General features: G+C 67.5%; 5 protein-coding genes across 5 annotated transcripts; 2 read left to right on the plus strand and 3 right to left on the minus strand.

The window, feature by feature from the left end:
- Positions 1-3,454: 3,454 nt before the first annotated feature.
- On the minus strand, positions 3,455-4,118 carry CHLNCDRAFT_135167 (hypothetical protein; the record flags this gene model as incomplete). Its single annotated transcript, XM_005846670.1, has 3 exons — positions 3,455-3,589; positions 3,749-3,797; positions 3,988-4,118. 3 exons carry the CDS (start codon positions 4,116-4,118, stop codon positions 3,455-3,457), a joined length of 315 nt encoding a protein of 104 aa, XP_005846732.1.
- A 173-nt stretch (positions 4,119-4,291) lies between these two features.
- CHLNCDRAFT_135168 (hypothetical protein) lies at positions 4,292-4,707 on the minus strand (the record flags this gene model as incomplete). The annotated part of the gene is made up of 2 exons (XM_005846671.1): positions 4,292-4,498; positions 4,624-4,707. The coding sequence occupies 2 exons, from the start codon at positions 4,705-4,707 to the stop codon at positions 4,292-4,294; spliced, it is 291 nt and encodes a 96-aa protein (XP_005846733.1).
- A 652-nt stretch (positions 4,708-5,359) lies between these two features.
- On the plus strand, positions 5,360-7,632 carry CHLNCDRAFT_9386 (hypothetical protein; the record flags this gene model as incomplete). The annotated part of the gene is made up of 8 exons (XM_005846530.1): positions 5,360-5,491; positions 5,597-5,821; positions 5,955-6,021; positions 6,121-6,241; positions 6,443-6,596; positions 6,900-7,044; positions 7,253-7,329; positions 7,540-7,632. Coding segments are annotated over 8 exons (1,014 nt in total), but the record flags the coding sequence as incomplete, so codon positions are not given.
- Positions 7,633-10,673: 3,041 nt separating this feature from the next.
- On the plus strand, positions 10,674-13,678 carry CHLNCDRAFT_135171 (hypothetical protein; the record flags this gene model as incomplete). The annotated part of the gene is made up of 4 exons (XM_005846531.1): positions 10,674-11,742; positions 12,029-12,733; positions 12,958-13,287; positions 13,521-13,678. The coding sequence occupies 4 exons, from the start codon at positions 10,674-10,676 to the stop codon at positions 13,676-13,678; spliced, it is 2,262 nt and encodes a 753-aa protein (XP_005846593.1).
- A 2,523-nt stretch (positions 13,679-16,201) lies between these two features.
- Positions 16,202-19,558, minus strand: CHLNCDRAFT_52940 (hypothetical protein; the record flags this gene model as incomplete). Its single annotated transcript, XM_005846672.1, has 12 exons — positions 16,202-16,507; positions 16,643-16,748; positions 16,888-16,931; positions 17,067-17,180; positions 17,314-17,542; positions 17,783-17,876; positions 18,046-18,150; positions 18,332-18,428; positions 18,596-18,667; positions 18,826-18,881; positions 19,029-19,100; positions 19,246-19,558. The coding sequence occupies 12 exons, from the start codon at positions 19,556-19,558 to the stop codon at positions 16,202-16,204; spliced, it is 1,608 nt and encodes a 535-aa protein (XP_005846734.1).
- Between the last annotated feature and the right edge of the window lie 2,204 nt (positions 19,559-21,762).

A 21,762-nucleotide genomic window follows, 5' to 3' on the forward strand; every position in this document is an offset into this window, starting at 1 on the left:
TAAACCTGGGAAGGCAACCCCCCCCCAACCAGGGGCCCCCCCCCCCCCCCCCCCCCCGTGGTCTTGCCTGACTGCTCTACACACACAAGCACACACAACCTGCCGCCGCCTTGCAGGCTGGCAAGCCGGCTGGAGTCGGCGGCGGCGGCGGGCGACACGCTGTGCTGCCACAACCTCGCCATGGTGGCGGCGCACCTGTACCTGGCCGGAGCGCTCAAGCCAGACGTCGTCTACAGCATACTGCACAGCTGGCGCCAGCGGTGCGTGCCAGGCTGGCGGCGCACCTTCTGTGCCGCGCTCGCCGCTGCGCTTATGCAGTGTTTGCGCCCTTCGGGCACGATTCCCTGTGGCATGATTCCCTCCTCCCCTGCCTCCTGCTGACAGCGCGTGTGTGCTGCATCTGTGTGCCGTCCCCTTTTTCAGGTTCACAGAGACCGACGTCAGCATGATTGTCACGCTGCTGCATGCCGCCGGCCTGCAGCTCAGAGCAGGTGGGGCGCGCAGCTCGCCGCTGCTCTCCTGCCAGCCCGCACTGCTGCCCTGCCCTGCTGAGGTGCTGCTTGCTGGCACACTCGCCGCTGCGTCCTCCTCCACCACCAACCCTTTGCTGGTGCCGGTGGCCCTTCTCAACCGTTCACAACTCTGGCTCAACTCTGGCTCAAACCTCGATTCAACCGTTCTCAACCCTGCCCCCAACCTGGCCCCACCCCCTGCAGCGGATCCGGTGGCGATGAAGGAGTTTGTGGTTGCGGTGCACGTGAGGGCGGGGGAGGCGGGGGGCGCGGGCACGCTGACGCGCCGCGCCCAGATGCTGCTGGAGCTGGTGGTGGATGTGAAGAACAACAGGTGGGGGCGAGAGGGTCGGAGCCAGGGAGGGAGGGAGACGGAGGGGTGTGGTGTGTGAATGTGTGGGCCTGGCTGGGGCCTGGCTGGGGCCTGCTGCAGAGCTGGCGCGTACCGCATGATACTAGCCGTGCCACACGATACTGGTGCGTACCACACGATACTGGGGTGTGTACCACGAGAGCTGGTGCTGCAATGGCGCTGCCGCCTGGCCCACACCACCACCGCCGCGCGCGCCCCCGGGCTGCAGGCGGCGGGAGGAGGCCAAGCACAGGGTCGTGGCGCTGGCGCCCGCCGTGAGCAAGTGGCTGAAGGCTGGTGGGGCAGCTGACGTGGCGCTGGGCGGCATCACCTGGGACAAAGTGCTGCAGCCCAACAAGAGGGTGAGAGGGCGGTCGGTTATTGGCTGCTACGAGCGCGGCCCACGCTGCATCGCCTCGAGCTCCAGCTGCTGGTGGTGGTGGGGGTGGGGGTGCTGCTGCTGCTGCTCCTGCTGGTGCTGCTGCTGGTGCCGGTGCTGGTGCTGGTGCTGGTGCTGGTGGTGCCGCTGCTGGTGGTCGTGGTGGTGGTGCTGGTGGTGGTGAGGCTAAGGCTTGCGCTGCTACTACCACCGCCGCTGCTGCCGCTGCTGCAGGGCATTTGGTGGATGCCAGAGGCGACCGATGCGGTGCCCCTGAGGCTGGGCGGCAGCGCGGCGCTGCAGGCGGCGGCCGCAGAGGCGGCTGCGGGCGGCGGCGGCGAGGGCGGCCTGGCGGGCCCGGAACTAATCAAGCTGGCCGCGGCGCTGCGCATGAACACGGGTGGGCGGGGCAAGGTGCCGGGCTGGGCGGGGTAGGAGGGCTGAGAGGCGGCCGTGCACGCCGGCGTGCTTGTCGGGACCTGGCTCCAGGAGCAGGAGCAGTACGGGCAACCGCAAGGGCGCTGCGGTGCTGCGGTGGCAGAGTGCACCGCAGGCAGCTTCTGCGGGTCCACCCCTGGGCCTCATTCCGCCCAACCGTGCCGCACCCTTCCTTTGCCGCAGACGTGCGGCGGGCCGTGTTCTGCGTGGTGATGGGAGCCGAGGACTGCGTGGATGCTGTGGAGCGGCTGCTGCGGCTGGGCCTCAAGGGGGAGCAGGAGCGGGAGGTGGCGCGGGTCACCGTCGAGTGCTGCCTGCAGGTCGGGCGCTGGGGCTACCGCTGCTGCCGGTGCTGCTGCTGCTGTCGCTCGTCGGGGCAGGAGCTGCTGCTGCTGCCGCCAGGCAGGCGCCTGAGCTGCCGCCCAAACACTTGAGCAGTGCCTGCCGCTGCTGCCGCAACTGCCGTGCAGGAGAAGGCGTGGAATGCGTATTATGCGCACCTGCTGCTGCGGCTGTGTGGCGCGGGGAAGAGCCACAAGATGACACTGCAGGTGGGGTGCTGGTATACACTGTGGCTGCAGGCGCAAACCAGATTGGCCCCAAGGCCGGCTTGTGCCTGCACGTTGTTTGTGCGTGGCTGGCGTGCAAAGCACCGGGGGGCTGTCCAGCAACCACAGTGCAGCTCGCCGGCTTTGGCCGCGTTCCCGTCGCCCCCACCTCACCCCTGGGCTGCTACCGTGCTGCTCCCCTGTCCCCTGCCGCCAGTTTTGTTTTTGGGATCAGCTGAAGGAGGTGGCGGGCATGGAGGTGCGGCGCCTAACCAACCTGGCGCGCCTGATGGGCACAGTGCTGGCCGCCGGCGGTCTACCGGGGACCATGCTCAAGGTGGGTGCCGCCTGCCTAGATACAGGGCGGGCCTGAGCGGTGTGGTGGCGTGGAGGGAGCCAGCTGGGCAGGCAGGGGGATCCAGCCGTGGCTGGTTTTGGGCTGGCTTGGCATCTCGCAACGCTCTGGATGCCCGTCTACGTCCCTCGCTTCTTCACCCCGTGGCGCTCGTGCGGACGTCCTGGGTCCACCGGCGCCTGCCCTGCCTGCTGCGCCTGCTGCGCCTGCTGCGCCTACGACATCGACGTGCCCGCTGTGCCTGCTGTGCCAGGTGGTCGACTTCTCGGGCGCCCTGTCGCCCCGCGAGGTCCTCTTCTGGCGCATCCTCTTCGAGCACCTGCTGGCCAGCTGCAAGACTCCGGCAGACGCCGCCTCCTTCTTCAAGCGGTGGGGCGGGGCAGGGCAGCGGCTGGCAACAGCCGGCTGCGGCGGCACCAGGCTAGGCTGCATGGCAGGCTGGCTGGGTGTGCTGCCGAATTTTCGCCGAGTTTCTGGCTCACCAGCTGCCACCCCACCACACTGCCACCTGCTGCAGCATCGCAATCCAACCGGAGCTGAAGCCCCTTAGGACGGCGCTTGGTGCCTTTTTGCGGTGCAGCGTGGGCCCCTGGCTGGCCGCCAAGCAGCCCGGCAGCAGCGGGCTGAGCGCGGAGCAGCTGGGGGAGCTGCTGCGGCGGCTCAGGGGGGCCGAGAAGGCGCTGGCGTCGTCTGGGTGAGGCGGCATCGGCACCGGCGAGCAGCTTACAGTTGCACAAGTCATGTGTACAAGTCGTGTGAATGAAATACAGATGGACAAGTACATGCAAGTACATGCAAGTACATGCAAGTACATGTATCACATGGTCACATGGTACAAAGACCAGCGGAGGCGTCTCCGAGGCAAGGTGGCTAGAAGCGTCGCCGTTCCTGCGTGGCGGCCACCAGGTGCAGGAGGTCGCGCACCCGCCCGCCGTCGATGTGCATCTGTGCCGCAAACAGCGCCGCCACCTGCTGCATGTCGGGCTCGGAGGTGTCGTACCGCACCTGCAGGGCACGCGGTACCGCACCAGTCAGTGAAGGGCAGCATGGATACCGCAACGGTGACCGAGGAGCACCGGAACCACAGGAAGCGGGTGGGACCAAGCACTCAAGCAACCACCTAAACGGCAAGGGAGGCTCGGCACTCCCACCCGCAACGCCCACCTCCAGCACTAGCGCATCCTTGAGCCGCAGCTCCTCGGCGTGCATGCGGCTGCAGGCAGGGCAGAACCGCACCAGCTGTTGAGACGCATGCCAGTCGATACCTCGCGCGGGTATACTAACCCGCTGGTATAACCCATAAACGCATCTTCCCTCCGCCCTGCCCACAGGCATGTGGAAGCGGGTGCGGGCTGTCGGCTTGCTGTCCAGCTCCAGCGCTGCAGCGGGCAGGCACCATTCACCTTATGTCTTCCAAGCCCTGCAAGCACTGCGCAATCGAGGGGATGGGCCCCGCCGCCACAGCGCACACAGCCGGCGTCAGGCTGCGGTCCTGGCGGATCATGCGCTGTGCCTGCTGGGCCTGGCGTGCCATGTCGTCCACGACGCCCTGCAGCACACAGCACGTGTGTTTCTGGGCGGCATCACCCGTGGGGCAGCTGAGAGTGCGGGGGCAGGTGCATCCTCTTCCCTGGCAGTGCCTGCCGCGCACACCGGCCAGCAACCAGCGCGTGCAGAAGCTGGCTTCTGTCTGGACGCAGCAAGCGGCTAGCCAGCACCCCAGCTTGCCTGCATGCCGTCCAGGAACTCCTGCAGCTGCGCAATCAGCTCGTCCAGCGCCACCAGCTGCTTGGCCAGCAGCAGGCGCGGCAGGCCGGGGAGCGGTGCCAGCGTGCCGTATGACCCCGCATCCTCCAGCGCAGGCAGCCTTGCAAGCACGTTGGCCGTGGTGCGCAGCAGCGACAGCGCCTCTTCCTGCAGGACCGGCAGGAGGCAGCAGCAAGGAGGGGCTCATGGAGGGTTGCCTGGCGGAGGGAGCGGCGACAGGTGGTGGTGGCACGGCCGAGTGCGGCGGCGCTGCTGAACGCCGCCCCTGCTACCTGCAGCGTCGTCCAGCGCTTCACGTCCGCCTCCACTTTGCCATACAGCTGCCGCAGCTTCTCCAGCACCTTGCCGCTGGCCATGGGATGCCCAAAGTTGCGATGGCTGCAGTTAATTTCGGCGCCGACCGAAGACCAGGAGTGGACCGAAGACCGAGAGGAAGGCAGGTCTGCGCTTGCCGCTGGGATGATCACCATCATGAGCAGCGCCGCCTGGTTGGTGGGCCATCGTGCTGTGATTGGCGTGGCAGGGCCATCTCAGATGGGGTTGCCGGATCCACGGAATCAGGCAGGTGATTGAGACTGGATCAACAACCGCAGCTGCGCGCAGAAGGATCAGCCCGTGTGTCGCGGCTGCCGACGACCGCCGCCACCTGACGGCACTGATCATCCTCCCACGAGCTAGAGCGATGCTCTGAGTGTCGCACAATTCGTCCGGATCTGCTGCTGCATCTGCAAAATGCATGCCCCGCCACCGCAGGGGCGACGGCCGTGCCGGCAGCTGCTGGCACCTGTCCTGGGCCATCACAGCCAGTACAACAGTTGAACGCGCCTCCTCGACAGCCGCTGAGACCATTCACCCTTGGTGCGGCACCTCCTCAACAGCAGCACCTCTCGCTTGTCTCGCCCGCACGGATCCATGACGGCTGTCCGGCTCCTGGGGGTGCTAGCGCTGGTGGCGGCAGCTATCAGCGCCAGGGGTGCTCCAGGGGTCATTTCGCCGGGCGCCGTGGTGCTGAAGAACGCGAACGGCGTGGAGGCGCACGTCCTGCCCACCGGCGCTTGCGTGCAGCGCCTCCTCGTGCCAGACAGGGACGGCAAGGTCACAGATGTGATGCTGGGCTTCGAGGATGTAGAACAATACAAGGTGCGCCGCGGTCGCCTCTCCCGCCGTGTGCCGCCACCGCGCCATGCACCGGTCTGCACCGGCGCCGCCTTCACATGACAGTGTTTGCTACTCCCCCCCCCGCAGAACGGCACCAGCCCTTCGGGCTGCATCATGGGTCGCATAGGCGGCCGCACTTCGGGTGCCAAGTTCACGCTGGATGGCAAGACCTACAAGCTGGACGGGAACTCAAACGGCGGCAAGGACACCATCCACGGCGGCGGCATAGGCTACAACCGCGTCAAGTGGACGGTCGTCTACTCCAGCCCCACCAAGGCCAAGCTCAAATACACCAGCCCCGACGGGGAGCAGGTGGGGGCTTGCTCTCGCGCTGCAAGCTGGACTGGCTAGCCGATGCCGCTGCGGGCTGCTGCCGCGCCCAAGCGGCCCGAAGGGCTGGTGCTGCTGCCGCTGCTGGTTGACGGCGGCGCCGGGTGCCTCGCAGGGCTTCCCGGGGGCCCTTTCACTCCGCGTCACCTACAAGCTGACCGAAGAGAATGAGTTCATCATGGGTGAGCGGTATGCAGGAGCAACACCGAGCCGCAGCGTGCCCGCCCACCTCCCCTGCTTCGTGCTTGCCCGCGTGAGCTGCTGCCGCGCCGCCGCCGCAGACATCACCGGCACGACCACCAAGGCCACCCCGCTCTCCATCTTCTCCCACCCTTACTTTAACTTGGCTGGCTTTGCCGACAATGCCACGGTGCTGGACCACCTGCTGACCATCCACGAGGGGTGAGGCGCTGGGCGGGTGCTTTCTGGCAAGCCTCTGTGCCTCGTTGTGCTGCTTGCCTCCCAGCTCAGCGTTTCCTTCCTGCCATCTGGGAGGCGGCGCTGAAGCCGCAGCGGCTGGCGGGGCCCGCAGCGCCATGCTGCAGCGCCGCCGCCATAGGCGGAGAGCGTGGCTGCCCTGGGCCTGCCGCGGCTGTGCTGCAGAGACTATTACACGCCCACGAGCGGCAAGAGCGTGCCCACGGGCGAGATGGAGCCGGTGAATGGCACCGCCCTGGACTTCACCTCCCAGCACGCCATCGGCGAGCGCATCGACGAGCTGGCAGGTAGCAGGGGAGCCCCCCCCCAGCCCATGCTTGTGTGGCCATGCTGGTGGGTCACTGCTTCCTGCCGAGCCTGCAGGCGCTGTGCTGTGCTGTGTCATTCATGCGGCATTCGTAAGTCATCCCGGTGCCGCCAGGCCAGCCGCCTCCCTTCCTCCCACCGCCCGTCTCTGCCTCCCTCCCTCCCGCAGAGGAGGGCGGCTACAGCACGAGCTACGTGCTGTTTGGCAATGGGGCCAACGTGAAGAAGGAAGTTAAGGGCTTTGTGGCGGCAGACCCGTGAGCTGCTGCCACACGCGTGCTGCTTGCTTGCCTGGCTTGTGGGTACTTCGCGGCAGCATGCAGGGCCGCTCCCACCGCCTTGGCCGTGTGTTTTTGCCGCCTCTTCATGCAGGGCCAACTATGCCGCCACCCTGGTGCACCCAGGCTCTGGCCGCGGGCTGGACCTCCTGACCACCGCCCCTGCTCTTATGCTGTACACCGGTACGCTCCTTCACCTGCCCTCTGTCTTGCTGCGTGCAGCAGAGCCGGCAGCAGCGCGGCAGCAACGCGGGACAGCAGCGCCGCATGCCTGCATCGCCCATGGTGCCAGCCCCGCCACTGGCTAGGCGTGGGCAGAGGGGCCACCGGCCCCATGGGACAGGCAGGCAGGCACAGCTTGCCGACTGTGCGGCGGTATGTGTGAGTACAGGCAACGCCTTCTCCGGCAAGTGGAGCGGCAAGGACGGGGTGAAATACCAGAAGTGGGCGGCGGTGGCGCTGGAGACGGTACGTTGTTGGGTACCCACACTGGGTGCCAGCTGCGCGTGGTGCCCGCCCACCTCTGGGCTGGCCGCCACCAGCAGCATGCCAGCAGCAGGCATGCGGGCGTCCATGCGCGGCGCTCGTCGCTGCCGCCGCAGCTGACCGCGTGGCGCAAACAAGCGGTGTGAGCTGCCGGCTCTCAGTTGCTGCCGCCCTTCCTTGCCCCTGCTGCAGACGATGTTCCCTGATGCCATCAACCAGCCCACATTCCCCTCCAACGTGCTGCGCCCCGGCCAGCTGTTCCGCCAGACGACGGTGTGGCGCCTGTTCAGGGCCACGCGCGACGGCCGCGAGGACGGCACCCTGAGGAGCTGCGCGGCCGCCAGCCCCAACTGCAAGAAGTGCAAGCCCGGCAACGTGGAACGGTGCAGCGTGTGCAAGGTCACATACAAGCTGTCAAAGGGCAAGGCAAGTGACCCACCACCTGCAGGCGTCTGAACTGGACAGCTGACCAGGTGGCAGCGCGTGTTGGCTGTGTGCGCATGTGTGCATTCGGCGGCGGGTCCCCCTGTGGCGTGCCCACCTCATGCATCATCCGCGGCGGCCGCTGCGGCCCCCTCTCCTCCTGCAGTGCATCAAGCAGAAGGCGATGTAGCGCTCCATGTGGGGATGGCTGCAGGCTGGGCACGCAGGGCCTGCCGTTGTGGCAGCGGCGGGCACTTTGCACCCGTCGGCACCGGAACTGCGCGTCGCCAGCTGTGCACAGGGCATCCCACGCAGGCGAGCTGCCCAACGTTATCAGAAGCGCCTTTCATCATCATCATCTTGTTGGATGTTCCCGTTTTAAGCGGTTTTGAGGGCTTGTCAGGGAAGGAAATTGCCTCTGTAATGGGCCCGTCAACTGCAAATCTCGATACGCTCCTTCTCTTAAGGGGAGTCACAATTTTCCTAGCACCCTGGCGCTCTCAGTGTGCCACCATGAACGCCACTGGCAAGAAGGACCTCCACGCCGGCTTGGAGGGCATGGGAGCCGCGTTGCTCGTCACGTCCTCTCTGGTTCGGCTCCTCACGCGCCCCCAGGTGCACATCGGGCCCCGGATGTCGCGCTGGCGCTGGGGCCGAGGCCCGGCACCAAGGGGGCGGCACGCACTTGTTGCCCCCAGGCGGCAGCGAGCGCCGCCCGTCTGCGGTGGGTCAAAGACCCTACTAGCACGCCACCCCATGCAACATGCCGATCTGCCCCCCACCTTTTGTTCGCAGGCCGGGCTGGGTTTCTTGGCGCTCACGATGGCTTCTGCCCTGTCTGCTGCCCTGGGGCCCGCCGTCGCGCGCTACGCCCCAGGGTGGCATACACGCCATCGCACCGCGCTGACCCTCCTGCCTCGCCTCGCGCTGGTGGCGTCCTTCATCGCACCGACCCCACTCCCGCTGGAGGGCCCTTCCTCCTGCCCTGCCTTCCTGTGGCTGTGGCTGCTGTGGACCTCAGCGCCTCCCTTCTTCTTCACCTGCATCTCCCGCCTGCTGCCAGCGGGGTGAGAGCAGCTGCCGCGCCGCCACACACGGCGGGGTGCTCTGCCAGCTGTGTCCCCTTCACCTGCGCCGCTCATGCTGCCTGCGCATGCTCGAACCGCACCGCTTGCCTGCTGCTCCCTCCCCCGGCCCTGCTGCAGCATGGCTCTGGCAGCGGTGGCCCTGCAGCAAGCCGTGCTGGCATATTCGGCGGCCCGCCACTGCGCCGCGCTGCAGCTGGCTGGCCCTGGGGAGCCAGTGCGCGTGCATGCCACCCTGCTGGCCCTGGATCCCAACAGGTGCCTGGATGGCCTGGCCGCGGCCGCCGACTGGCCCTTCCACTTTGTGGCGCCGGGCGCGATGGCAGCTGTCAGCCTGTCGCCCCGAGCCGCCTGCCTGGCGGCCACGCTCTGGCTGCAGCTCGCCTCGGGCGCGCTGCTGCCAGCTGTGGTGCTGTGCAAATTCGCGGCGGCCAGGCCGCAGGGCGGCGACGCGGGCGGCAAGGCGCAGCAACGGGAGCACGGCGCCGCCGGGGCCTTGGCGGCGGCAAAGCTGGAGGTGGTGCAGTGGATGGCAGACCTGCCCTGGGCCTCCACCCTGTTTGCGGCGCAGATGTGCTGGATGGTGATCCGTACCGCATGCATGCTCTGGCTGCCTGCCTCGTGAGTGCCATAGGCGTAGCGCGTAGGCTTCTAACTTTGCCCTCACCAGTGTTCAAGCTGACTGCTTGCTTTGTCACTGTACAATGTACAACGCTCAAGCCCAGGCCCTGGGCCGGCCTCGGGGCCCTTGTAATACACTGCCCCGCCGTGCGTGGGGAGCATCCTGCCTTCCGCCCCGCCAGCCCTGCATATGAGTGCAAGCTGCGGGAAAGAGCACTGCCGTCCACTGCACCACCCCTCATCTGCTGCCATCGCATCTGAGCAGTACGTCAGCCCAGCCAGCTTTGTGAGCACTGCTACTTGTACCACAGTGCCGCCACTGCCGCCCGCCGCCTCCGCTACCTGCCGGTGGGATCTGCTGGATGCGTCTGCCCACTCACAGCGCACCTCCTGCATGCTTGTAAGCGCAGGCCTGCTCTGTGCGCGCTGGGGAGCCTGTGCAGCAAGGTCCAACACCTCTTGCTGAATTGATTGGCCCTTCCGCGCTCTCCCTCGCTTCTCTCAAGCACCGGGGAGGCCTTGAAAATTGTCCCCTAGAATGTGGGAGGTAGTGGACCAAGCCCGGGCTGGAAGCTGCGGGAGAGCTGCCACTGGGGAGGCCCCCCCCTAAATTGAGAGCTCTACAGCTTGCATCCAGTTATTTGATCGTTTTTCATCACCGCTCGCTGTGTTGCATCTCTATCCACCGCTGAACGAAGTCTGGGGCTTCGCCTCCCCATTGTCGGAGTGAGTTGCTCACGCCGCACACCGCTTACGCTGCAATAAAACCCACTAACCTGCACTCTCACCTGTCTCTGCAGCGGGGTGCCGCCGCTGCCGCTATCCCGTTGCTATTGCTCCAGCTGCCGCCGCTGCCGCTTCCCGCCGTATACCCTTGCATGTGTTGCCCGCTGATGTGGCACCTCCCCCGATTCGTCTGGCTCATCAGGCACGCTCTCTCCCGCGATCCCTCCCTTTCCTTCGCCTTTCAGAGTCTCTAAGGCTTCTATTTCTCCCCTCCCGCACCCCGCAGCTGCCGCAAATTTAAAATTATGAACCAACCTGTCATCCTTTATGCCTTAGAGCGGCGCCAAAACGCCACCACGAACGGTTGCCCAATCGGGAGGGTGCCACATCAGGGGGCAACACATGCCCTCCTGACGTCTTCTCCTGCCTCGCTTGGCACACTGCAGAAACCCTCGGTCCCGCCACCACGCCATGCCCCTCTTCGGCTTCCTCGCCAGCGGCCCCAGCGGCAAGCTGCACGCCGCAGCCGCCAGGGGCGACGCCGCCGCGGTGCGCAAGCTGCTGGCGGGCGGCAAGCACCCCGACAAGCTCAGCAAGGACAGCAGCAGCAGCTGCGCGCTGGCGCTGGCCGCCGCCGCCGGCCACCTGGGAGCCGTGGACGCGCTTCTCGAGGGCGGGGCCAACGTGAACCAGCGCGACGGCGGCAACGACACGCCCCTGCTGGCCGCGGTGGCCGCCGGCCAGGTGGCTGCGGCGCAGCGGCTGCTCCAAGCAGGCGCCGACCCGACGGCTGCGGGGGCCAACCACCTGACCTGCCTGCACAAGGCGGCCGCGGAGGGGCAGGCAGCCCTGGTGCCGCTCCTGGTGCGGGCCGGGGCGGCGCTGGAGGCGCGTGCCGGCGGCGGCCGCACCCCGCTCCACGTGGCCATGCAGGCCGGCAGCGCGCCCGCGGTGGCGGCGCTGCTGGCGGCCGGCGCCGCGCCGGACAGCCTGGATTCATCCAAGCTCGCCCCGCTGCTGCTGGCGGCCCAGTGGGGGCGTGTGGAGGCCATCCAGGCGCTTGTGCAGGGCGGGGCCGCCCTTCTGCCGCCCGCCTGCGGCACCACGCCCTTCCACCAGGCCGCCGCCTGCAACCAGGCCGCCGCCATCCACGCCCTGGCCGCCGCCGCACGCCAGCTGGACCTAACGGAGGGCCCGGCCGCGCGCAACGGCGCGGGGCGCACCGCGCTGCACGTCGCCGCCTCGAGCGCTGCACCGGATGCGGCGGCTGCACTGCTGCGGCTGGGCGCGGAGGTGGACGCCCGCGACCGGCAGTGCCAGACGCCGCTGCACCGCGTGGCGAAGTGCTGGGATCGGGAGCATGCAGAGGCGTGTCTGGGGGTCGTCGAGGCGCTGCTCGAGGCGGGCGCAGACCCAGAGGCTCAGGACAAGAAGGAGGCCTCGCCGCTGTCCCTGGCCAGTGCCCGCCACCTGGAGAAACTGGCGGGCAGGCTGCACAAGGCGGTCGGCAAAAGGCAGGAGGCGCGGGGGGCGCTGGCAGGTTGGGGGATTCCGGAGAGGCAGCGCTGGGGTGTGCCAGGGGGTTGCGTTGGGCTGCCGGCTGGCTGGCTGCGGGCAGGGGGTGGAGGGCGGAGAGTGGAGGGAGGAGGGGCCCTGTCTGTGGCCTGGGGCCCGCTGTGCTTCGCATGCACTTCGATGCTGGCCTGTTCCAGCAGCGGCTGCTGCCTGCGGCTTTTGCGCGCCTCTACTGCTTGGTCTGCTCCTGATCCCTCCATGCACACTCACACTCACACTCACACGGCGCCCCACCTCCCGCTCCCCTGCAGCCCTCTTCAAGGATCTTCAGGAACATGCCTGCCACGGCAACCTGGAGGCCGTGCGGGCCGGCCTGGCCGCCGCCGGCAAGGACGCCGACGCGGTGCTGCGCATGGGCGACAGCCAGGGCGCCACCCTGCTGCACATGGCGGCATCCGGCGGCCACGCGGCGCTGTGCCAGGCCCTGGCGTCTTCCGGGGCCGACGTGGGGGCGCGCGTCTCGGACGGCCGCACGCCCCTGCACGCCGCGGCCGGCAGGAGCCTGGGGCGGCAGCGCCCCGCGTCGGACGAGGCGCGGGTGGCCACGATCCGGGCGCTGCTGGCGGCGGGCGCCGACGCCGAGGCCGCCGCCGCCGCAGGGCGCACGCCGCTCATGGAGGCAGCTGCGGCGGGCGAGGCCATGGCGGCCAAGGCCCTGGCCAGGGTGGGGGCCAGCCTGGAGGCGTGCACGCCTGCTGGGCGCACCGCACTGCACCTGGCCGCCGTCGAGCGCAAGTCGTGGGTTGTGGAGGCGCTGCTCGAGGCCGGGGCCAGCCCTGCTGCGGCAGACCGTGACGGCTACACCCCCCTGCACCTGTCGTACAAGGAAGGCGAGACCCCCATTGACGAGCTGGTTGAGGCGGCAGCAGCGGCGGGCCGCCTGGATGCCCGCACCGCGGCGGGCCAGACGACCCTGATGCTGGGCGTGGCCGACGCCAGCTGGGCCTGGCACTGGGGTGAGCGCTGGGCTGGCGCCGCCGGTACCGCTGCCGCTGCCGTTGCTGCTGCCTGTGTTGCTGCGTGTTGCCGTGTGCCTCATTCTGCCGCTGCTGTCATGCCCTGCTGCTGCTACAAGGCATGCTGCCAAGGCATGCTGAGGCTACCAGCACCGCCATGCCGCCAGCCCCACCGCCGCCGACCCTGCCCGCTGACACCGCCGACCTCGCTGTCTGCCATGCAGCCCGCAGCCTGCTGCGCCCGATTGACCTGCCCGGCGCGGACGCCACCCTAGCTGACCACGCTGGCAACACCGCGTTGCACCACTGCCTGCTGGGCGCCAATCCGGATGCTGTGGGCGACTATGATGCCGAGCGGATTGGCTACGCGTTGGAGGAGCTGCTGCAGTACGGCGCAGACCCAGACGCCGCCAACCAGGCGGGGCAGACACCCCGCCAGCTGGCGGCACGCATGGGGCTGACTGCTGCGCTGGACAAGGCGGCGGCCGAGGCGGCGCAGATGTGGCAGGGGCAGCAGTTGGCGGCAGCCGTGGCCGCCGCGGCTCCAGGCGGCTGTCTCTGTTGGGCTGGGGGGGCGCTGCTGGATGCCGCTGTATGGCGAGAGGGCAGCTTGAGGAGGCATGGGTCAGGACGTATGGCCCTTTGGCAGCGCTGTGGTGGGCGTGTGTGCTGGCCGCCGGAAACCTGCCAGCTGTCACCGGCCCCCTGGCCAGTCTTGAGGCTGGCGGTGCATCCTTCTCTCCACACCCACACCTCCTGTGCCCTTCCTTGCTCCCCAATCCCGCAGGCGTTTACATCGCGCCGCATGTGCAGCTGGGGCCTGGGTACATTGCGGCCGTCAGCGCTGCCAGCGCGCAGCCAGGTCAGCAGGGCGCCGGCTGGGCCGCGGGCCAGGATGGCGCGGCTGCGGCGGCACAGCTTGCTGGCAAGCTTTCCCTGGTGTGAGGCAACTGGCACTTCCACCCTGCCGACATGCATACCGACTCTGACCTCCTTCTGACCACCTCCCGCTCCACTGGCGGCCCACCGACCGATTTCATTTCTGCTGTACTCAGTACATTGCATCAGTTGATTGCTTTGTTCCCCTTTTTTTGATTACTTGAGCTTAGAGCGGCTCATGCGGAGGCAATTGGATGCAATGCTTTCCTGATGCGTCACACAAGTGTGCGCACCCCCCTCGTGCAAAACCAAAATCAAGTACATGTAACACGCACGCGGGTGCTTGCTGGCCTTCTTGACCGCCGCCGCTACCGTTCTGTTGTTGCATGGCTTGCCCAGCCGGCGCTCTGGGGCCAGGCCTGATGCGGCTGCCGCCTTAGCCGCCCGCCGACCGTGGCGGCACGCGCGGCAGCAGGTGCAGCAGGCAGTGCAGCCAGTGGTCGGCCAGGCGCTGGCGCACCTCCTGGGAGGCTGCGTGGGTTGCTGCCTGCTTGGCATACACGGCGTGGTGCTTCTTCAGCCGCCAGGTGCGCGATTCGTAGTCATAGCTCGCCTCGACATCCCCCTGGCCCTCCTGCCCGCGGTATTCCCGGATCCTGCATCAGCCCAGGCACCAGCCAGCACGCGTCGCGCAGTCCTAAACAGCAGGCGGATTGGGGTCTCTCTGGCTCCGGCCGAAGGGCGTTCCAGCGCAGCTGGCGGCGGCTGCTCTCACTGGTGGGCGCAAGGCCAGAGGTGTTTCCACGCCTCAGTGCCTGGATCTGTCAGGGAGGTCTCCCTCTCTGCAGGATCCTCCAGGAACGCCAGCAGAGCAAGGCAGTCAAGGGCATTTGGTTGGACTGGCTACCCCCAGGGTGCACCACGCTTGCAAGCAGATGCCCTGCGCAGGGTCAGCTGTGAGCGCGAGGCTCCTGCTCCCAGCTGCCCCACCTTGATGGCAAAGCAGGCGGCGCACAGGTTGGAGGCATCGCTGCACTGCGCCGGGCACGGCTTGCTCCAGTCCTGGGGCTCGACTGCAGCAGGGGAGCTGTGACATTCATCAGATGCATGTCAGAAAGCAGTACAGTGCAGGGAGCAGCACCTGGGGCTCGCCCAATCCTGGCCACGCTCTCGGCAAGGCACCAGCTGGACAGCTTGAGCAGGGACGGGGATACTGCAGGCAGAGGCGAGGATCAGTCACAATCTGGATGCCTGTTCCAGAGGCGCATTTTGCTGCAAACACGCAGGCGAGGAAAACGCCCGGGCTTGCCTGCCATCGCTGCCGGGCCCAATGCTGTCTCCACGGCCAGGCACCCATCGAGCACCTGGGAAGTATCAGACTCCCTTGTGGAGTATGTGATGATGCGGCCAGAGGTGGCAGCAGACACCAGGAACCTCAGAGCCAGCTCAGCCTCTGCACAAGCACGCCTTTGCGCCCCGTCAGCTCATGCCAGTGGGAAGGCAGGCGCCGGTGCTGGGCTTGCACCGCGCAGTGCAGGCGAGGTGCATTCACTGGCTCATGCGGCGTGCGTGGGCCGCACATGCAGGCAGACGAACAGACGCGCGGCGCCGGCTCACGTGGCGACTTGATCTTGTGAAGCGCCACCAGCAGGCCTGGCAGCCACTTGAGGTCCTGGTACTTCTGCATGCGGGCACAGCACAGACAACAAATCTTATCGTCAGTGCACAAATGCATGAATTGATGCCTCCCAACATCCTCTTGTGCCAGTGAACCCTGCCAGCTGATCTCCTGGTGCCAGCTGACGTCTTAAGGTTGCTGCTCTGCTGCCACACATGCCTGCCACTTCTTGCACTTCACGTAGATCAGTTTGGCCAGCAGCAGGGCGAGGTTGCCGAGGAACTTTGCTGCAGAGGCGGGTGCCGTGCACTGGCCGGCTGCAGCACACGGCAGGGGAGCCGGGCCCCAGCACAGCCCTGGCGCCTCCTCAGGGGCAGGTAGGCAGGCTGGCAGGTGGGTAGGCAGGTAGGTAGGCAGGCAGAGGGCCAGGGGTGTAGCCCGCACCTGCGACCACCAGCTCTTCCAGCAGCGCCACATTGCTGGCCATCTTGTAGTCAACGGTGCTCATCATGTTGATCAGAGGGGCGTGCCACTCGGCAGGGAAGCCAAAGTGAGCTGCCGCGTGAGCGACAGGCCTCCGCAGCTCAGCTTCGTTGCTCTTCCTGCACCGGCCGGGAGCATTGGCGTTTACAGCACTGCTAGGCTGCTAGGCAAGCAAAACGCTTGGCTCCCATGCTGCAGTGTGCAGTAACAGCCCAAGCAGCCTGCCTCACTCACCCTGGGCTGCTTTCAGCAGGTTGGATGCCAGGTCAGCACTGCCAAGCTGAGTCGCCAGCTGCAACATCACTGCTGTATTCCACACATACACATACGCCGTCCTGGCGCCCGACTCTGCGAGGCAAATCATGCAAGCCAGGATGCCGGGGTTCAAGGCGGGATGGCACCAGCTCTGGGCAGGGTAGCGCATGAGGCAACTGTGGCAGGGGCCTGCAGCGAGCTCGCTGGCTAGCTAGCCAGCATCGCCATGGCAATCATCTGGCATCAGCTGCGCCTCCTCCAGCACCTGAAAGGTAGTGGACGATGGCGGCTGCCAGCTCGGCGGGCGTGGCCTCGGGCTCCGGGCCCCAGTGCCTCCTGCCCTCCCTGTCCTCCTGCCGCCGATGCGCGCTCTCCACAAGCATCCCCATCTCGTAGTCGCCGCTGCTGTAGCCCTCATATTCCTCCGCCTCGCCCGGCTCAGCCTCCTCCTGGCGGGCCAACTTGAGCAGGTGATCCAGTGCCTGATGTGCAGGCTGGTCCTGCGTCACCTCCCCGCCACCCTGCCCCTCTTCAGGGTTCTGCACCGCAGCCAGCAGGGATCATTTGAACCAGAACAACGGCATAACACTTGCAGGCTACACACCCTCTCCGCACCTTGCCTGCCCTCTGTGTGGCGTGCTGGCTCCTGCAGCTGCCCAGCGGCCCGCCCTCACCAGCATCGCAAGCAGGCGCAGCACTTGGCAGCTGCAATCGGCGGCGACGGTATTGAGCAGGCGCTTGGAGCGGGGCCAGAAGACGATGCCTACGCGGCGGTACCACCTGCGGTACAGCACCGGTAGTGCGGTAGACGTCGTGAGAGATGCAGGCCGATGGCAGCGGGCAGGGAGCTTGGCGGGGTCACAGATGGAGTGCAACGCTGTCCCACGGCCCCCATTGTGGCATCCAGCATGCCAGGAACCTCTTCATGTAGGAGCCCTCGTTGCCAGCAAACTGCCCCCTGGCCTGCAAGCAGGCATCACAGGGCACCGTGGGACCAGGGCCGCCACCATGCTAGCCGGGCTCTCCTGGGCTTCCTTCCCCGCAGCTTCATGGCATAGCTGCTGAGCCCGCTCCTCTCCCACCCTCCCACCCGCGCACCTCGTCTGGCGCCATGGCCCAGTAGCTGCCGCCATGCACCAGCTCCGTCCCAGGGCTCAGCGACAGGCTGCTGAAGGCCGGCGCCGGCCCCGCCAGGACCGCCCATTGGGAGGCCTGCCAAAGGGCGCGTTGGCAAACGTCGGAAACGGCTGCTCGTTCGGCGCCCATTCAACCCAAAGTGGAAGTACAAGGACAAGCGGGTGGGGTCCCTATGCGTGCAAGGCATATGCGGCGCTGCCCTACCCACCCTGACGTCCTGCACTTGCTCCACAAACTCCACCTCCTCCTCCTCTGCCTCCATAGCATCATCCTCGTCCATGGCGCCCTGGGTGGTGACGCGCGTGACGAGCGCCAGCGAGGCGTCCAGCTCAGCGCCGCCGCCCGCCCGGCCTGCCGCCAGCAGCAGGTGCGCGACCGCGCGGTCTGCGCCCTTCAGCGCATCCACGCCGCGCTTCTCTAAGGACTCTTGGCTGTACCTGCACATGTGCATGCATTGCCAGGTCGAGGGAGGGAGCAAGGGAGGGAGCCAGGCAGGGATGGCGAGCATGGGTGGCAGGCTGCGGCCACTGCTGGATGCCACGGCGGCACCTGCACCCCGCGGCTGCGTCGAGCGGGCGCATGCAGAACACTGACACCTCCCCCATTCCCTCCCGCTGTTGAGCAGGTGGCAGAAGCGGCGGCGGAGTGTGGCTGGAGCGCTGCGCCCGTACGCCCACCTGTGCTCCAGCATGAAGCAGAGCTTTGCGGGGCCCTTGGCATTGGCTCCCCAATGCCGCACCAGCTCCGCCACTCGCGCCACCGACGGGTCGCCTGCAGCACAGCGCCGCAGGAAATAAGGCGAGGGCGTGGCGTTCGGGCTGGGCACGGCGCCAGGTGCAGTCCTCTGCTTCGGGTCTGTGCCGCAGGCGCCCAAGAATGCAGACAGGCTGCGACTCCCACAGGCAAGCAAGCACGCCGCGATTCCGGCAGCCGGCCGCACCTGGCGGCAGCTGTGGCGGCGGGGGCCCCTGCCCAGAGTAGACCAGATTGCAGACCAGGGCCAGCCTGTGGCCCTCCGTGACCGGCAGGATCTCGTGCTCACAGTCTGCGGCAGCAGGGCAGGGAGGAGTGGCGTGCCTGCACCGTTCTTCCAGGTATCAAGTCACGGCGCCGTAGCAGGCACCTCTACACGGCTAAGATGCAAGGCGGTCCAGGCTGGGCTGGATGGCAGCGAGGCGGCAGCAGACGCGAGCTCAGGCGCGGAACGAAGAGGGCCGCAAGCCTACCGGCGTAGAAGGCGGCAAAGCAGGAGCTGGCGGCATTCCTGGCTGCCAGGTCCAGGCAGACCTCCTTGCCGGCGTGGCGCACCACCAGCTCGCCGCCCTGCACGGCGGCAGGGGCGCGGCAGGGTGCGGGCAGGTTGTGGCGGGAAGCGCAGCAGGCCGAGACAGTTGCCTGAAGCTGCGCTGCAAGGTGTTGCCTCACACCGCAAGCATCCAGCCTGTGCAGGAAGGGACACTGTCAGCTCTGCCGGCCCGCCGCCGCCCCACCTGGTACCGCGAGGGCAGCATCAGGGTCAGCGTGCCAAACATCCCCTCTGCCTTCTCCGTGTCGCGGTGCGGCTGCAGGGGCGAGGCGGGAGAGGGCCAGGCACAGGCGGCAATGGCTTAGCCATTCCCTCGCTCGGCGCTGCCCAGACACAAGGCGACCGCGCCTGATCCACCGGCAAAGTGCGCGCGCTAATGCGAATGTTGCACTGGCACAGGCGCCTGCGGCTCACCAGAAACTTGCTGCCAGCTTCATACAGCAGGAGCTTGTAGAGTTGAGCCTCCACCTCTGCGCCACAGGGGGCAGGCTAGCCGCTGAGCGAGGGCCAGGGCATGGCAAAGGCCTGGCATTGTGGAAGATGTGGAAAGCGAGCCACAAAGCTGGCGTCTGCAGCACGCCGCAACAACCTACCGCCACAGGCGCTCACCAACCAACCTGTGTCGGTGCTGATGCCCAGTGTGGCCTTGGTGTGCCGCACCGCCTCCGCCACCACCTCCTCCTGCCACCCTGCAGCAGCAAAGTTTCCAAGGGAAGGAAGAGGCTCACTGTCACAGCCACTGAGAGGGAAGGGCAGGCCCTGAACATGAAGGACGGGGCTGTAACATGCACCAGGGCGCGGCGGCGCGGCGGCGGCGGGAAACCTTGGACGCACGCTCGCTGACTGTGAACTGCGCGGGCTCGCACTGCCAGGTGTGGCGCACTGCTGGGTCCACGACCGTGTGTTCCCCCTTCCCGTAGGGAGCCATGGTGCAGAGCTGCTTGAGCTGCTCGGCCTGCTGGTCGCCCAGGGGGAGCCTCAGGGCGCCCAGGCCGGCCACCGTCAGGCCTGCAGACAGGCGCCCAAGCTGCCCAGAACAGCAGAAATCCGCCACTGGCCGCCCAGCGCTGCCACTGGCCTCTGCCTCGGCCTTGCTCAGCAGCTCATACAGCTGCTTCTGCAGCGTGGGGGCGCCGGAGGCTGCCATTGTGAGCCAGGGCATGCACAACCAACCGGAGAGAGACCCCTGCGGCGAAGAAGCCAGGCGGCGGTACATGGATGTGCGCCGCAGTCCCATTAATGAAGCGCTAAGCATGCCTGAGCTGTAGTTATGCAGGCTCATGAGATGGGCGATTTGCCGACTGCTGAGCAAGGCGAAACGCTATGGGCGGCATAGCATGTGTGGGCGGCGGCGGCGGCGGCGGGCTGCGTGCTCTGGAGAGTGGCGTGCGATGCCATTTACGGCATCATGCAGCCAGTGCGGCACAAGCCAAAGGCGAGGTATCGCTGCGTGCTCTCAGGGCCCGTGAATCAAGGGAGCAGAGGAGAGCGCCACGGCGCCCGGCAGGCCATCATCTGGGGCCTATCCCAGGGCTGCCCAGCACTGGGCAGGTCTCTGCTGAATTTCCCACCGACCAGGGTTGCTCAGCACCCCGGGGGCAGTGCTGGGCGGCGCTGGTGCTGGGCAGCGCTGGTCACCGCCGCCACTCAAGCGCTAACGGGGCGCTGGCGCTGCCCACAAGCGCCCTGTTCGCGCTGCATGTGCAGAACTTGCGCTGGGCAGTGCATGTTTGGTGGGGAATTCAGCAGAGCCCTGCCCAGTGCTGGGCAGCGCTGGGTTAGGCCCCAGATGCAGCTGGCGCCCCGCCAGCGGGGCACGTGCATTACTCGAAGAGACGAAGCAAACAGCATGGCCGTCTCTTTGAGAAACGCTCCCCCTTCACAGAATTTAACATTTAGAAGGCCATAATTAAATTCCGCGCCATGGCCACGGAGGGGCGTGGTGCGGCGCTGCTCGTGCTTGCGTCTCTTCTCAGGGCGTGGACGCGACCAGAGGTGGGGGCGAGCGCATCATGCGCGTGGTCGCCCCTTTGGCGTGTAGGGTTTCCGCCTCCCGCCGTTTGCCGCCGCTCCGCCCGCTCGGCGCGCTGCGAGCCCCTAGCCCCAATTGGGTCACATGTCAGGCAACGTGCTGCACATAAGTCACATGTCAGGCGCCGTGCTGCACACCTAGCGATGAATGCCAGGCGCTCCCCTCCCGGTGGACTCTACCCTTTGGTGATTGCCGCTGCTGCCGCCACCCTGCCCTTGCAGGCCGAAGCCCGCTTCCGCACCGTCATGCTGGCCCTATCGCTGCTGGCGGCCCTGGGGCCCCTCATCCGCCTCTGCAGCCCCGCCTGGTACCGGCGTCGGCGCAACGGCCTGCTGCTGTGCATCCGCCTGGCCAGCCTGTGCCTGGCCTGCGTGCCGTACCCGATCCCAGAGGGCACCCCCCACTCCTGCGCCGCATTCCTCTGGACCTGGCTGCTCAACTCTCGAGTGCCGGCCGCCTTCTTTGGCTGCCTGGCGTGGACGCTGCCGGCGGGGTGAGGCCTGCATGGCAGCAGCATAATTTTTGCATGACTTCAGCCCCTGAGTTGTTGAGCCCAGGGGCTGCCCTGCCCTGCCCGCTTGCCCCGCCCCGCCGCAGGACGACCGCCTGGGTGCTGCTGCTGCAGCAGGCGGCGCTGGCGCACGTGGCTGGCTTCCGCTGCGCCGCGGCGCCGCCCGACCCGCCGCCCGACCAGCAACAGCACGCCCACAGCTCCACCCTGCTGGCTCTGGACCCTGGCAGCTGCCTGGAGGGCCTGGCCTCGGTGCTGGACTGGCCGCTGCAGCTGGTGGATCCTGGAGCGCGGCGGGGGCGCGCTGTCGCCCCGCGCAGCGTGCATGGCCACCACGCTGTGGGCGCAGTTTGTGGGGGCAGCCCTGCTCCCCACGGTGCTGCTCTGGGCGCTGGACGACTCGCCGGCCGGCACGGCGGCAGCCCCTGCTGGCCAGGCAGCTGTGGCGGTCGGCACCCTCGCCGGCGAGGCAAGGCGTGCGGTTGACCGCGGCGGCAGCACGGCAGCGCAGCAGCAGCGGCGGCGGTGCGGCAACGCCGGCGCCGCAGGCGGCTCGCTTGTGGCGGTAGCGGTGGCCAAGTCACCGCTTGCGCTGTGGCTGGCCGATGTGCCCTGGGCCTCCACCCTGTTTTTGGCGCAAATGTGTTGGCTGCTGGTCCGCACCGCCTGCATGCTCTGGCTGCCCGCCTCGTGACGCTGCTGGCCGTCCTGCTGAAGCGCGTGTGACTGGCCCTGCTGCTGGGACGTTGTTGTTACCCATGGCCCCATGTGTTGCCATTATGCCGCCCGTCCAGCGGCTCGTTGGCAG

This window comes from Chlorella variabilis, assembly GCF_000147415.1.
Source record: "Chlorella variabilis unplaced genomic scaffold CHLNCscaffold_13, whole genome shotgun sequence".
In the NCBI taxonomy this organism is placed as follows: Eukaryota; Viridiplantae; Chlorophyta; class Trebouxiophyceae; order Chlorellales; family Chlorellaceae; genus Chlorella; species Chlorella variabilis.